This window comes from Motacilla alba, chromosome 18 (genome assembly GCF_015832195.1).
Source record: "Motacilla alba alba isolate MOTALB_02 chromosome 18, Motacilla_alba_V1.0_pri, whole genome shotgun sequence".
NCBI lineage: Eukaryota > Metazoa > Chordata > Aves > Passeriformes > Motacillidae > Motacilla > Motacilla alba.
In genome coordinates this window covers 2,940,462-2,953,794 of record NC_052033.1, presented here as the reverse complement: position 1 = coordinate 2,953,794, position 13,333 = coordinate 2,940,462, and the positions used below count along the sequence as shown (strand labels likewise).

The 13,333-nt window shown below is 48.4% G+C and overlaps 1 protein-coding gene across 3 annotated transcripts; it reads right to left on the bottom strand.

The window, feature by feature from the left end:
- Window positions 1-1,540: 1,540 nt before the first annotated feature.
- Window positions 1,541-12,164, bottom strand: UTS2R (urotensin 2 receptor). Of its 3 annotated transcripts, none has more exons than XM_038157124.1 (3): window positions 11,930-12,164; window positions 8,295-9,574; window positions 1,541-1,670 (listed from the first exon to the last, which is right to left on the bottom strand). In XM_038157124.1, exon 2 carries the CDS (start codon window positions 9,443-9,445, stop codon window positions 8,297-8,299), a length of 1,149 nt encoding a protein of 382 aa, XP_038013052.1. In that variant the 5' UTR covers window positions 9,446-9,574; window positions 11,930-12,164; the 3' UTR covers window positions 1,541-1,670; window positions 8,295-8,296. The 3 variants fall into 3 exon arrangements, with proteins under 3 accessions (XP_038013052.1, XP_038013053.1, XP_038013051.1); XM_038157125.1 differs by lacking the exon at window positions 1,541-1,670 and having other exon boundaries at window positions 7,878-8,557; window positions 8,669-9,574; XM_038157123.1 differs by lacking the exon at window positions 1,541-1,670 and having other exon boundaries at window positions 7,878-9,574.
- Window positions 12,165-13,333: the final 1,169 nt, after the last annotated feature.

Below are 13,333 nucleotides of genomic sequence, written 5' to 3'. Positions count from 1 at the left end.
TTGTACAACTGCATTGACTCCAGTGGAAACAAACCTACTTTGATTGTTTAGAGACTTGTAGCTTTTCCTTGGAAAGCTTAATTGGCATGAAATAAGAAATTAATAGCCTCAGCTGAAAACATAGGATAGGTAGGCTCTGTGCAAAATTAAACATGTATTTCTTCCAGAAATCTCAGCCTGAATGTCTCAGTCCTGGGCTCCCTGTGTGTTTTGGCCCATATTCCTCACATTCAGACTTTCCTTTCCTTGGGCTCCCTGCACATTTCAGCCAATGCCAGGTGGGCCCACCCTGCTGCTCTGCCCCTGCCTTGCTCCTCTCCAGGTTTTGCAAAGTGTTCCCAAACTACCTGAGAATGTTTTCCTCACTGGGCTTCAGTGGAGATGCTGCTCTGAGGATGGGGGATCCAGCACCTCCCAGGTGGAGTGGCTGGAATGGAGAACCTCTGACCCCAGGGAGGGGGTCCTGGGAGGGAACGTGGGTCAGAGGCTGCTGGGGCTGGTGGTGATGCCTTGGGAAGGCTGACCTAGAACAGAGGCTGGCCAGAGTTAAAGAATAAAGTAGGGATTTATTAGGTTTTATTAGAAGGTTAGTGATTTATTTATTAGGGATTTGTTAGAAGGTTTGAATGGATCCACCTTGGGCAGCACAAGAGCCCAGCCAGGGCTGCACCCAAGATGAACCCAAATGGTCCCAAAATGCACGAGCGCTCCCGGGGTCTCTCCCTTGGATCAGTTCTGCTCCATTTGCACCTTGCAGTTCATTGTCCAGTTCCAGCTTTAGCCCAGGCACTCCCACCCTGCTTGTTTTCCTCTCTCCAGCCCACGCTGTTTGTGCTCCTGGGCTGAGCTTTGGATCATTTGTCCTTGGTGCCCAGCTGGAGCAGGAATTGTTTTGTCTCCCTGCTCTGTGCAGAGAGCTCACCATCCCCTCATATGAAGCTCAGCCCCACACACTAAAGCAGCACAGAACCTGAAACATAGAAAAGCCAAAACCTGAGGCATCAGTGGCACCCTGAGCCTTGTGCTCAGAACTGAGCTCTCTACAGTCCCTGTTCTGGATCCTGAAGGAATTTCTCCTCTGAGGATACCAGAGAGGACCAGAGTGATTCACATAAACACAGCTTCACATAAACGTTTTGCAGTTCACATAAACAGGGAGCGATTCCGTTTGTAGAACGTTTGCAGTTAATGAATTAATTATGTTATACTCTCCTCTGAGCAGCAAGCCATGAACTGAAGTAAGCAATCAGCAGGAGGCTTTGCTGCCTGTGTTTCCTGTTGTGTTTCAAATAAACACAAACACAGAAAAAGCCAAAGTGCACTTCTGCTGCCCAGTGTGCTCAGATCTGGGCACCAAATTCAGTATGGAAAGCCTTGGAAGGAGTGTTGCTACTTTAATTCCCAAAGCATGTGGGTGCCTGTTGCCACTGGGGTATGGATGAAACCTTCCTCCTCCTAAGATTTTTTCCCCTCTTTGTGAATTAGTGATTAAGAATTAAAAACCTTTCTCATAATATTTGATTCTTGTGTCCAGAGGGCTCAAAGAATTTCCTTACTGATGCACACACCTCACTCCTGGCATTGCTTTTCTTCCCCACAAGAAAGATCCTCAAAAGATCCACAAGATCTGTCCATTGGTGGGTGCACGCCTTGTGCTGCCTTTAGCCCACCTTAAAAAAAAAAAAAAAAAGGTATTGGATATTGTGTGGCTGAAACTGCAGCTGATGCCAATGAATTAACTCTGTTATGGGACTTCCAGGATGTCTGTGAAAGGGAGATGCCAGAATTGGCCAGGGATGGTTGTAACAGTCAGAGCTGGTGTGGTAAATCCTGTCCTGTCTGCCCCTGTGCCAGGGGATGTTCCACTCTGCCACTGAGGCAGGTTATTTCACTGATTTTTGCCATATGTTCGCACTTATTGTGCTATTTTTTCATCTTCCTAGACAGCTTTAAACTAATAACAGCAGCTACTTGACATGTAATTAAAGCTAATAACAGCTGAAATTATGCATGCTTGAGTGGTTTGGTCTGTGAAACACAAATTGTGATATTTACACTTTCTCTTTTGGCAAAAACATGTGCTTTCCTCGCAGACAGATGGCTTCACAGGTGATAAATGTTTGGGAAAAGTGGATTTAGCAGCAAGCCTTCCATGTGCAGAGAAAACTCTGACTTTTTGACAGGTGGATTCCCTGATCTTTGAGTACATTGGTGGGGTGTTTATTCTGGGGAAGCCAGAATGAAAGCTGCTTTGGATTTATCTGCTGCTTTGGATTTATCTGCTGCTCAGCTTTCACTCAGAGATGTGGGATTTATTTTCTTTTTCTGCAATGTTTGTAGTGAATTTTCATTTTACTACACTGAAAAACTGGGAGTCAGCAAAAAATCACCTGCTTTTCCTCTGCCTTGCCATTTCCAGCTCACTTTCAAATACCCCTCTATATTCTGGCAGCATAATTCATTCTCTGCTCTTGCTCTGTCTCTTTGATTAACTTGATTCCACCACACTTCTGATGTGCTGGGATCAGCATCCTCAGCTGAAAATCAGGTCTAAGCAGGGCTTGCAGATAAGATAGTGATTGTGGAGGTGCAAAAGTGATCAGAATCATTTGGAACTGACACTGTTTTCCAGGATATGGCAGCTTGTGCAGTAAATAGATGGCAAAGATGCCCATGCAGAGCTGGCCTGGGTCCAGGGCTCACAGGGAATATTCAGTGTGCCCAAGTGTCACTTTAAAGCAAAGCTGCCAAGCACAAGACAAGGTCTGATATTTTTAATTCAATGAATTCTTCACTGTTGCACTGGAGAGCCAGCTGGAGTTTGATCTGGAGGAGGAGCAGTGGCTGTGTGGAGGTCTCAGGATTTAACTGTGCATTTTGAGAAAGGAAAATGCCCAGAGCAGACAGTCTGAGTGTGGCTGGGGCAGATCCTTTCAGTGGAGACATCCTGGTGTGGCAGCCACAGCAGATGCCCCTGGGGCAGCACTGGCAGGAGGAATGGTTTTTTCTAGGCAGCTCTGCCAAGGGGTGGATTTGCTCTCCAAGCTCTGCTCAGCCTCTGCTTTTAATGTCTTGAAGCAAACACTGAATTGAGAAGTTTCACCCCGGAGAAATGAAAGGAGTCACCTGATGTGGGAAATGAGTTTGTGGAGAATTTTTAAAGCTTGATAGAAGGTTCACATAGTATGTATTTGTATATAAATTTTGAGATAAGAAATGTTGATTTAGAAATGTTGTAGAGTAGGGTAGACGTTCTTGAGAGAGAAATGGAATTAGAAATAAGTTTTAAAAGATGGGCTTGTAAATAAAACTAGATGCTTTGGAGAAATAGAACTATGAAAGATTTATTGTAGTAAGACGTATGAGGAGTAATTTTAGATGATTGGTTTTAAAGTATTTATAACATGGTGTGGTTAAAACTGATAGGTTAAGAAACACTTATAGTGTATTGTAATTAAGAGATAGTTGGCTTTTGATTGTGATGGCATGAATTATAACATCTGTGTTGTCTCACTCTTGACATAAAACTAAAAATGGAATAAAAGTTTTTAAAACACCTCTCAGTCGCCCATCTGAGAGTCAGAAAAGGGCCTAATCCAACAACCTGGCAATCTGGAGATTGTCACACATTGTCACACAGCCCTCACCCCCTGGCCCAGTTGAGCTGCTGACCAAGAGCTACAGTGCTCCACAATCCCACCTCTCACCCAGCCAGCCTTGACCTGTAAGTGAACCAAAATGTGCATAATATTACCCAGATCCTGTCTGGGAGCATGTGCTGGGGTTTTCCTGGGTGCTTGGAGGCTGAAGAGCTCTGGGCTGGCTGTGTCCCAGCGGGGGAGTGGGACACTCACAGCAGGACAGGGTGGCCCTGCACTCACTGGGCTGCAGGAACAAGGAGGGGACTCAAACTGAGCTTAAACCAGGCTCCAGCAGCAGGTGAGGAGGGAGGTTTGTGCCTGTGGTTGCTGTGGCAGTGGGAATTGGGCAGGGGTGGCAGCTTGGTGGGTACCACCCTGTCCAGGCAGGGTTTGGGCAGAGGGATGCACAGCTGCTCTCTGCTTTCCTGCTTGGGCTTTTACAAAAGTCCTGTGGTCTGAACTAAATGGAAAAAGGCTTTTTAAAATCAAGTGTAAGCAAACTGATGGGTAAAGCTTCCTCTTGAAGTGAGAAATTGTGCTGTTTTGCCTCCTAAAGGCTGAAACGAGACAATTCAGAATTTGGAAAAAGAAGCAATAAAAGAATTTCCAGAAGGATTCTTAAATTTCTGTGTGGATTTGCAAATCATTTGGGTAAACACAGACGTCATCCTTTGCTGGCAAAGACCAAAGCTGAGAACACTGCCTGGCCCCAGCTGTACTTTGCTGCCTGTTTCAGCCACCAGAGTGGGTACCTGGCCTTTCCTAGCTGTAGGAGCACTGATCCTTGCCCTGGCCCTTTTGGAAAACTTTGGAGTTTTCCAAAAAACTACACTTTCTATGAGTTTTTAGACATTGTTGATGCTTCCTGGCTTAAATGGGCAAAAAAATTTGGTGTTTTGGCTTCTACTATCTGGAGTTGAGCTGGTGATTCCAGCCTGTGGGGCATCAAACACCTCAGAGATTGGGGGACTTAAGGATTTGGGATCATAACAGAACTCCTGGCCTTACCCCATGGGAGAAAATGAACAAAGAGAGCCAGGTGTGAGCTATGCAAGCCCACAGCCACATGGACAGACACTCCTCTTCCACCCCAATTTCAGATTTAATTTATGCAAAGGGCTGCTCTTGGGTCTTTGACTGATGATAGGTTTGTGCAAGGAGGAATAAGTAGGGCACAATGATTTTGCAGCTATCACTAAGCACACAATTAATCTGTGTCTTGGAGGAGGCAGTTCCTTCTTTGGCTCTCCCTGCTGCTCCTGCTCCCCTGTTAATATTCAGCAGGCTCTGGGGGCTGAGCTGCTCTTTGGTTGCAGGCAGAGAACAGCTCCCTGGTGTTGTCTGAGTGTGGCTGGTGCCCTGTAGAGTTAGTTTGGGATGCAGGGCTGGGACTCAGCTGCTTGGGGAATGCTCAGAGCCTTGCTTGTACCTGCAGGCTTGGAATGCTATTCCCTTATTGCTGCCTGAGCTGAGTGCTGAAGGATGGGAGTGTTTGAAGGAGCAAAAACCAACTCCAGCCTGGGGTGGGAAGGGAAAGGCTTGGATGCAACATCTCATCATTCAGAGATGACCCAGTACTGACAGGAGCATCACCCACAGCCAGCCCCTGACCTGGGGATGCCTTTTCTCTTGGCTTTGTTGTGCTGATTTGACAAAGACATCATCAACCCCTGCTGAGACAGCACAAGCTTCAAAGGAGAGGGACTGAGGCTGTGTGTCCTTCCAGGGAAACAGGGAACCCCAGCTCCTTTCCCTGGATATCTGGCATGGCCTTGTGCCTTCAACACGCTGCTCAGGCTGCTTTCAGGGTGCTCCCTGCACTGATGAAGTCAGGAAGGGTGTTTTGCAAAGCTTTTCTGTGAGATGGATTGCTTGGGGAGGGTTTGGAGAAGAGAATCAGAGCAGAGCTGCTGAGGGTGAAGGGGTCAGACTGAATAATGGAAGGCAGATCTGCTCCAATCTTTCAGTAGCTTTCTGCACTGTCTGCATGGGTGAGTGAGGCCTGGATGAGCTGAGATTTGCAAACCCCCTGTCACTCTGACTGTCTGATTTTAGGCAAGATGGGCAGTGCTTTCTAAAGGCTCAGGCTGCAGTAGCTTTCCTTCACAAGCATGGGAACTGCTCATCCTGAGCTTGTCTGGCTCTTCCTGGGCAAGGAGAAGCTAAAACTGCCAATTGAAAGGAAAAAAAGGGAGGCTAAACTTTACATTCTGACTCATGTTAAATCTCTGACAATACAAGTGGAAAACAGGTTCAGGAAATCAGATTGGATATTAGGAAAAATTCTTCCATGTAGGGGAGGTCAGACATTGGAACAGGCTGCCCAAGGAGGTGGGGAATCACCATCCTTGGATCCTTGGAAGTGTCCAAAATGTGTACAGTGCATGTGGCACTGGGGGACACGTGGTGGTGCTGGTAATGGTTAATGTGGTGGTGGTTGAAGGTAATGGGTAATGGTGATGGGTAATGGTGATGGGTAATGGTGATGGCTGGACTCAGTCCTGAAGGTCCCTTCCAATCTTTATGATTCCATAACAAACCTCTTCACCCCCATCCATGGGCTCCCACTCCCTCACAGAGGGTTGAAGGTGCTTCACTCTCTCTTAAATGGGTTCTCACTAATGTGTCTCCAAGCCCAGAGGGGCTGAAAGCTAAAGAATAGTGCCAGCACAGGAAATGGCCAAATCTGTGGTATTCCTGCCCCTCAAGAGCCACAGTCTCAAGCTGTGTCAAGGGAAATATTGGTTGGATATTAGGAAAAAGTTTTTTTATGGAAAGGGTGATAAAATTCTGGAGTGGCTGCCTGGGGAGGTGGTGCAGTCACCATCCCTGCGTGTGTTTAACAAAGCCTGGATGTGGCACTGGGTGCCAGGGTTGAGTTGAGGTGTTGGGGCTGGGTTGGACTCGATGATCTTGAAGGTCTCTTCAAAACCTAGTGATTCTGTGAATTCTGTGAAGTCTCTGGGATCAGGAAGGGGCTGATCCTGACGTGGGAGCTGCTGGCACACTGCACAGCAAGCAGGCTGCAGGTGAAGCACCCTGGCCCCAGGAGCACTGCTGATGGGGTGTGTGGAGGGGGCTGAGAATGAATCAAGGCCCTTGCAGTTCCTGCAGCAGTTCAGCAGCAGAACTGCATGCACCAGAGCTCTCTCTCATGTGTGAATCTTCCCCCATCCATAACAAACTTCAATCCCATGCATGGAAGAGACAATGACTTGTCCAAATGTATTCCCCAGGGAGGTTGCATGCAGATCTTGCCCTGTGCCCATGAGAAGCGACCATTTCAACACCTTGAAGGGGAATAGATGTTTAAATTGTGAATTCAGGCTCAGTCTAAGCAAACAGAGCTCACTGCCAGAGGGATTTCACACTGCAGTTCTGAGTTTGCTGCTCAGAATTCATTTGGTTCTAATTCTGTAGCTCGGCTGTGTGGGCATTGCATCCTCATATCCCTGCTAATGAGGAAGCAGGGCTGCTGCAAGCAGAGGACTCCTGTAGGGATGTTGGCAGCATCCCAGAGAAGGTATTTTAGACTCACTGGGGAAGTTCCAGACATCACAGATTATATATTTATATTAATGATGCCTTATGAGTAGGGAAAGCCAGGACAGGCACTGTACTCTTGGTGTAGGCAGGACTATGTTTTTGTAGCAGAAAGTCAAAATCACTTCCAGTCAAGGGAACAAGTTGTCTCCCTAACCAAGAACCAGCACTTTTATAACTGGGAGTATTAAGCACTTCAGAGAACATTGCTTTGCCCAGGGAAAATCACATCTCCTCATCCCCCTCCTCTCCCTCTCTCCTTTCCTCCTGGACTTGGAGGTGGATGTCTGGTGCTCCAGGCTGGTTGTTGCAGTTTGCCAGCAGATGCCCTGGGGACAGCCACATCAGAGGTTCCCAATGCCTCCTTGGAGGAGGGCAGAGGGTGGATATGTTTGCCCAGGACAGATGATGCTGCTCCTCATGGGTGTTTGGGGTCAGTGCTGTAGGAGATGCTGAGTGTTCCCTGCCTGTGGCACTGTCATGGGAAGCCTGTACTGCTGACAAGGACCATGGTGTAACTCCACTGCACACACCTGTGTGACTGGAGAATCCAGCCCAGTGCACAGACAGGAGTGCAGAACAAGTGTGAGCATCACCCAAACCAGGACAAGCAGCCCTGGATATGCCTCATCCACATTGTCCAGTTGTACCCCAAATGCAAACTGCATGGTGTGTCACAAACATCAGCTGCTTTTTCTTTATTTCTTTGTCTTCAGTCCTCATACAACTACAAATTTAGCACTACTGCGAAAGAAAAAGAGAGCAAACTACAGCCATTCATGGGGTAACATAATTTTAAATGCTGTGAGACAGTTGATACTATTAAAAATCATGGCCCTGTTACGGGCTTTCATTATTGATGGCTACTTGAGGAGACATACACTATAAAATATAAAGATAAAAAGTGAAAGGCTATTTAGATAGATGTTCAGCTGAGTGCTGCTAGCATCAAATCAGTGGCACTGGAGAAATGAGAACAGACACACGGCACAGCCTCTGGACTAAATGTGTGCACATTCTGCCTCTGCCAAGGCTTCGCCTGCACAACGTGCACTTTAAATCAAAGCAACATTGAAGTCAGTATTGATTGTTCTTGGAGATACATTTTACCTTCAGGCATTGCTGTTTCCCAAAGGAGCGTGGGCAAGGACGTAAGTCTCTGTGCAGTGCTGGCTGCTCGTGGACAGGGATCTCCCTGAAATCCTCTGGAAACGATTCCTCCTCTGGAAGTATGCGCTGCTGCTGCTGAGGGACCGCTGCCTGTTCTTCAGGTACTCCCGGTAGTTTTTGGTGAGCAGGGTGTAGAGGAAGGGGTTGATGCAGCTGTTGCTGTAGGTCAGGCAGGTTGTCAAGTAATTAATGTTCTTCATCACCTTGGGAGATAAAGGGAAGGATTCATAATACTGGAAGAGGAGCTGCCATATCCAAAAAGGCAAGAAGCAAGCCCAGAAGACCAGCACTATGGTGAAGATTAAGTAGAGCACCTTCTGGTTGGGCAGCCTCTTGGTCTGCTTGAAGGAAGCAGTCTGGGACACCCAGTAAATCTTAGCCAGGCGGATGTAAAGGTAGCCAATGACCACCCCCGGGCCCACGATGCTGGTGCCAAAAAGGATGGTGAGATAAACTTTGTAGGACAGCTTGCTCCAGGTGGGCAGGCAAATGCTTTTGTTGTCCCTTTGCACCAGCTGGATCATGATGAGCATGGGCAGGGTGAGCAGCAGTGACACCAGCCAGATCACCACAGCAATGGCCTTGCGGTAGCTCTTGGACCTCTTCACCGTGTCCAGGGGCTTCAGCACGGCCAGGTAGCGCTCCGTGCTCATGACTGTGAGGGTGAAGATGCTGGCGTGCATGGTGAGGAAGTCCAGGCTGAACAGGATGCGGCAGCCAATGTCCCCAAAGTACCACTTCTGGATGAAGTAGGTGCCGACGATGAAGGGGATGGTGAGGAGGTAGAGCAGGTCGGCCAGGGCCAGGTTGATGATGTAAATGTACATGGAGGCAGAGGATCGCAGGTAGTGGCACATCACCAGCAGGGTGTAGACGTTGCCTGTCACCCCAACCACGCACATGAGCGACAGGATGGCCCCGATGGTGCAGATGGCAATCATGTCCTCCGTGGAGCCGGCTGCCCACGCGCCGTCCCCGGTGGCATTGGCCGAGACGTTGGGCCTGATTCTGAACACGCTGTCCTCACCTGTGTCTGTCACCATGGAGGGGGTGCTGGAGAAGTGGCTCTCCAGCTCGTCACTCAGGGACATCCTCCCGGGTTAAATGCCAGAAGCTTTGCTCATGTCACAGACCCCTGAGGGGGATCTCTCTGCTCTGAGGCACGCGGCTGCAGGGAGCTGTAGAACCATCTCTCATCCAAGGACCATCTGCATTCTCCACTAGAGGAAAAACAGCAAAAACAACATATTAGAAATCTGCCAGAGCAACACAAAAGTTCATTTAGAAGTTACCTGTCCCTGAGCATGTATCTGCACTGCCTGCATGTACCAAAGGTCTTTGGCACTGAGGCCACTCTTGCAGGGCTCGTGCTCTCATTACAAGAGCCCAGCTGTGAGGTGTGTCCATGGAAAAGAGACAAAAAAGGTTGTGTGGATCACTGGAGCCACTCACTTCAGTCCTTAGTTCAGGGTTGGAGGAAAAAAACATCCTTCCTAAATTTATAACAATGATTTAGAGCTATCAGCATGATTGTTTAAACCTCTTTGCCACGTTCTTAACTCGGAAGGAGCAGAAGACTCCGAAAAAGGGAAAACAAGCTTTAGATTTATCATTTGCAGCCAAATTGTCTGTCCTGTGTTAGTGATGCATTCAAAGTCCTGTCCAGCATTCCTGCAGTGTTTTCACAGAGCAGCTTCCCTTGAATGAGAAGCTCCTCCTCTGTCCTGCTGTTTCAAACAGCATTCGAGTGATGCAGAAAAAGGCACTTCAAAAAGAAAAGTGCAGTTTCCCTGTGGGATTTCTGTGTCTGTAAACACAGGGTTTTTCACTCTCTCTGTCCATTGTGACACCAGAGATGTCCATGTGTCTGTAAAACAGATCTGTTTCAGCCAGAGCTGGGTGGGAACCTGCCTAAACAGCCTTGAGCAGCGAGGTGTGAGACAACATGTGAGGCAACTCTGTACGTGGGAGCCTCTGCTCAGCTCAGACTCAGTGCTGCACAAATCAGGATTGTGTTGCTCTGAATTCATTCTGGGTGCAGGCAAAAAGGAGGGCAAACCTTCCTCAGAGAAATGCTGAAGAAGTAGCTAAAATGCCCAGGTTTTAAGGCATACCAAAAGCCTGTGCCATCCTAAAGGTCACTGCATACAGAAGTGCATTTGCATTATGTATTTTACAGCACTCAGACTGTTTCTTTTTCTTTGGAAAATGCTGAGGGGGAGGGGTGCTGGACTGCCTTGTCCTTGTAGGGCTCAGCAGGCAAAGACTCCCCTCTGCCTTGTTCCACTGGGCAGGCTGGATTTGTTTAATCCTGGGAATTTGCAGCATTTCCCAGTGAGTTAGGTGTCCCTTTCCCTCCTCACCAGCTCTGACTCCTTTGCCTCTTTCCTCTCACTGTCTTCTTGGCAGGAGGATTACAGTCCCAGGCCCTCCCCTGCTGCCCTTGTGTCACCTCTGTGGCCCTCATCCTCTGTGACTTGCCCTCACCTTCTCCCCATCACCATCTGCAGAGATGTCTTTAAAAGCTCTGTATAAGAGAGGACAATCCAGTACAGAGGGACATTTCCCTCTCTTAGCAGTTGGTATAAAAGTACAAAAAAACCCAGAGAAACACACAGAGCCCATCTCCCACCCCAGTCCCTCGAGTACAGGTGAGAGACGAGCGTGGTTCTGCAGTGGTCAGTGCTCCTTCAGGACAGTGCTGCTCTGGGCTGGTCCCCACAGCTTCACCAGCATCGAGATCCATTTCTTGCACCTTGCAACCCCAAATCTGCCTCATCCTGCTCCTGCTGTGCTGTGCAGTGCCCTCCTGCTGCAGGGCAGGTGTAGCCAGTCTGTCCCACTGCCCCTTTGTCCCTTTTATCGATGCTGTGTCCGAGCTGGCAGTGACAATGACTCCCATGAAGGAGACACAGCTGCTCCAGGAGCTGTGGCTGCTCCTCAGCCTCACAACCAGCAGGAGGGCACAGAAATGAGCAGCCCTGCATGGGATGCTCCAGCTGAGCCCGGAGCTGGTCCCACACACAGCTCTCAGCTCGGTGTGCTAGTGATAGCTCATTTTCAGGAGCATATTTCCATGGCTCAGATGCTGCCTCCTTGCAGCTGCCTCATTTGGTGTCCCAGGGACTTGTAGCAGATTTGTGCCATGCTGGTGCCTGTCTGTGCAGTTCCCTGGAGTGACAGCTCCTGCTGGAGAGAGCCGAGCCCACTGCATCTCCCTGCTCTGCTCCTCTTCTGCTGAACCTGCCTTCTGCTCCATTCATAAAATTCCTACAGCACCAATTCCATTCAGACACTTTGTCCATCTCCAGACAGAGCTGGAAGAGGAAAATTAAGCCAAATTGGGAGCCCTTGCATCATTTTAAAGTTCCCATCACTGCTGCTCTGGTACACAAACACACACTCACACACATGCACACACAACAGAGAGCTTGTTATTCCAAGCAGCCATTCAAGCATCTTACGGTCCAGGCGATTCTCCCAGCCAATCTTGCTTTTCCCTCTACGATATCATCCCACAGGAGTACCATGCATATTTACAGCTGTAAACACAAACGAATTTCTCCTGCTCAAACCTTGCTTTTAAATCCGGCAGATGAAGTTTCCTACAAGAAAGAAAATAATAATAATAATAATAATAATTTTTAAAAAATCTATCTGGTAGTATCAAAGCTGAAACTTAAAGAAAGAAAAAGAGGAAAAAATCAGAAAGAAAAGAATCCTTCTTCATGGGCAGAGAGTGAGAGATCCCAGTGCTCCGTCGCATCTGGAGCGGCAGGGGCAGGAAGGGAGCGTGCTGCCAGCCAAGTATGTTTGAAATCTGGGCGCTCTTAATACTCTCCTTCCCCTCCCTCCACTCGTGCCGGCTATTTTTGCTCCCCGGTGACGTTAGGCATAGCGTGGCTTTGCTGCAGCCTGTTTAAAGCAGCAGGGTTTGATAAGCATGGCTCGCCCAGCTGCCTCCCCTGCCCCGCTCTGGGGATCACAGAGGTCCGGGTTGTTCCATCCCAGGAGCAGTGGAAGGCAAAGCACCCTCTGTACAGCACACGGAGAGGAGAATTCCTGAATTCCCGAATTCCCGAATTGCTGAATTGCTGAATTACTGATGCTGCCCGAGCACAGCCAGCATGGCTGGGGAAGGAGAGTGGGCCAGGGAGGGTTAAAATCCTGCGGGAGGGTGGGCTGCCCTCCAGGGGAGCAGCAGAGCTCCTTGATTTGGAGATCGATTCCAAAGCGAAGCTGAAGTTTATTTGGGTTGGATGGCGTGTTAAGAGATGAATCTGTGCACTGGGGTCACACACCACAGCATCTGAGACATTTCAGGCTGGCAGCAACAAAATATTGCCGAAGTTGTTTGGGGGTTGGGTGGCTCCCTTTCCCCAGTGATACCTGTGAGAAATGCTGCTCACTTTCAAACATTTAAACAAGGTTTATTAAAACCTTATCAAAAATTACAACAGGAGACTGAATAGAGAAAATAAACACAACGCTGGGAGCAGAGGATTTTCCCCACCATGTGCTCATCCACACAATGGAGGTTCTGCCTTTTAACCCTTCAGCTCTCCCAAAGTTCTGTCCATCGACTCCTTTGTTGTCCAGTGGTGGAGATCACTTCCTTAAATCTTGATTGGAGGTCAGGTGCTGCCATAGTCACAAGCCAACCCTCCCAAATATCCCAAACTCAGGTCACCCCGATAACAACACAAGGGGGATAAAACACCACTATAAATCTATAAAACTTCTCTTAGCATATATATAATATTTGCCCTCTAATTGTGAGAGCCAACCATTTCATTAGTCATTTATCACACACTCAAACACAGAGATCAGCCCAGCACCTTGAAACAGAGCAGTGTTGGGATGGGGGTGGTGCTGGGAGATGCTGAAGCTAAACTCTGGGTTGTTTTGTGAGCAGCTGAGCGTTGTGCTGGTTGCTTGCACACAGAGGGATTGCTCTTGCTCCCAGTTTCCTGCTTGGT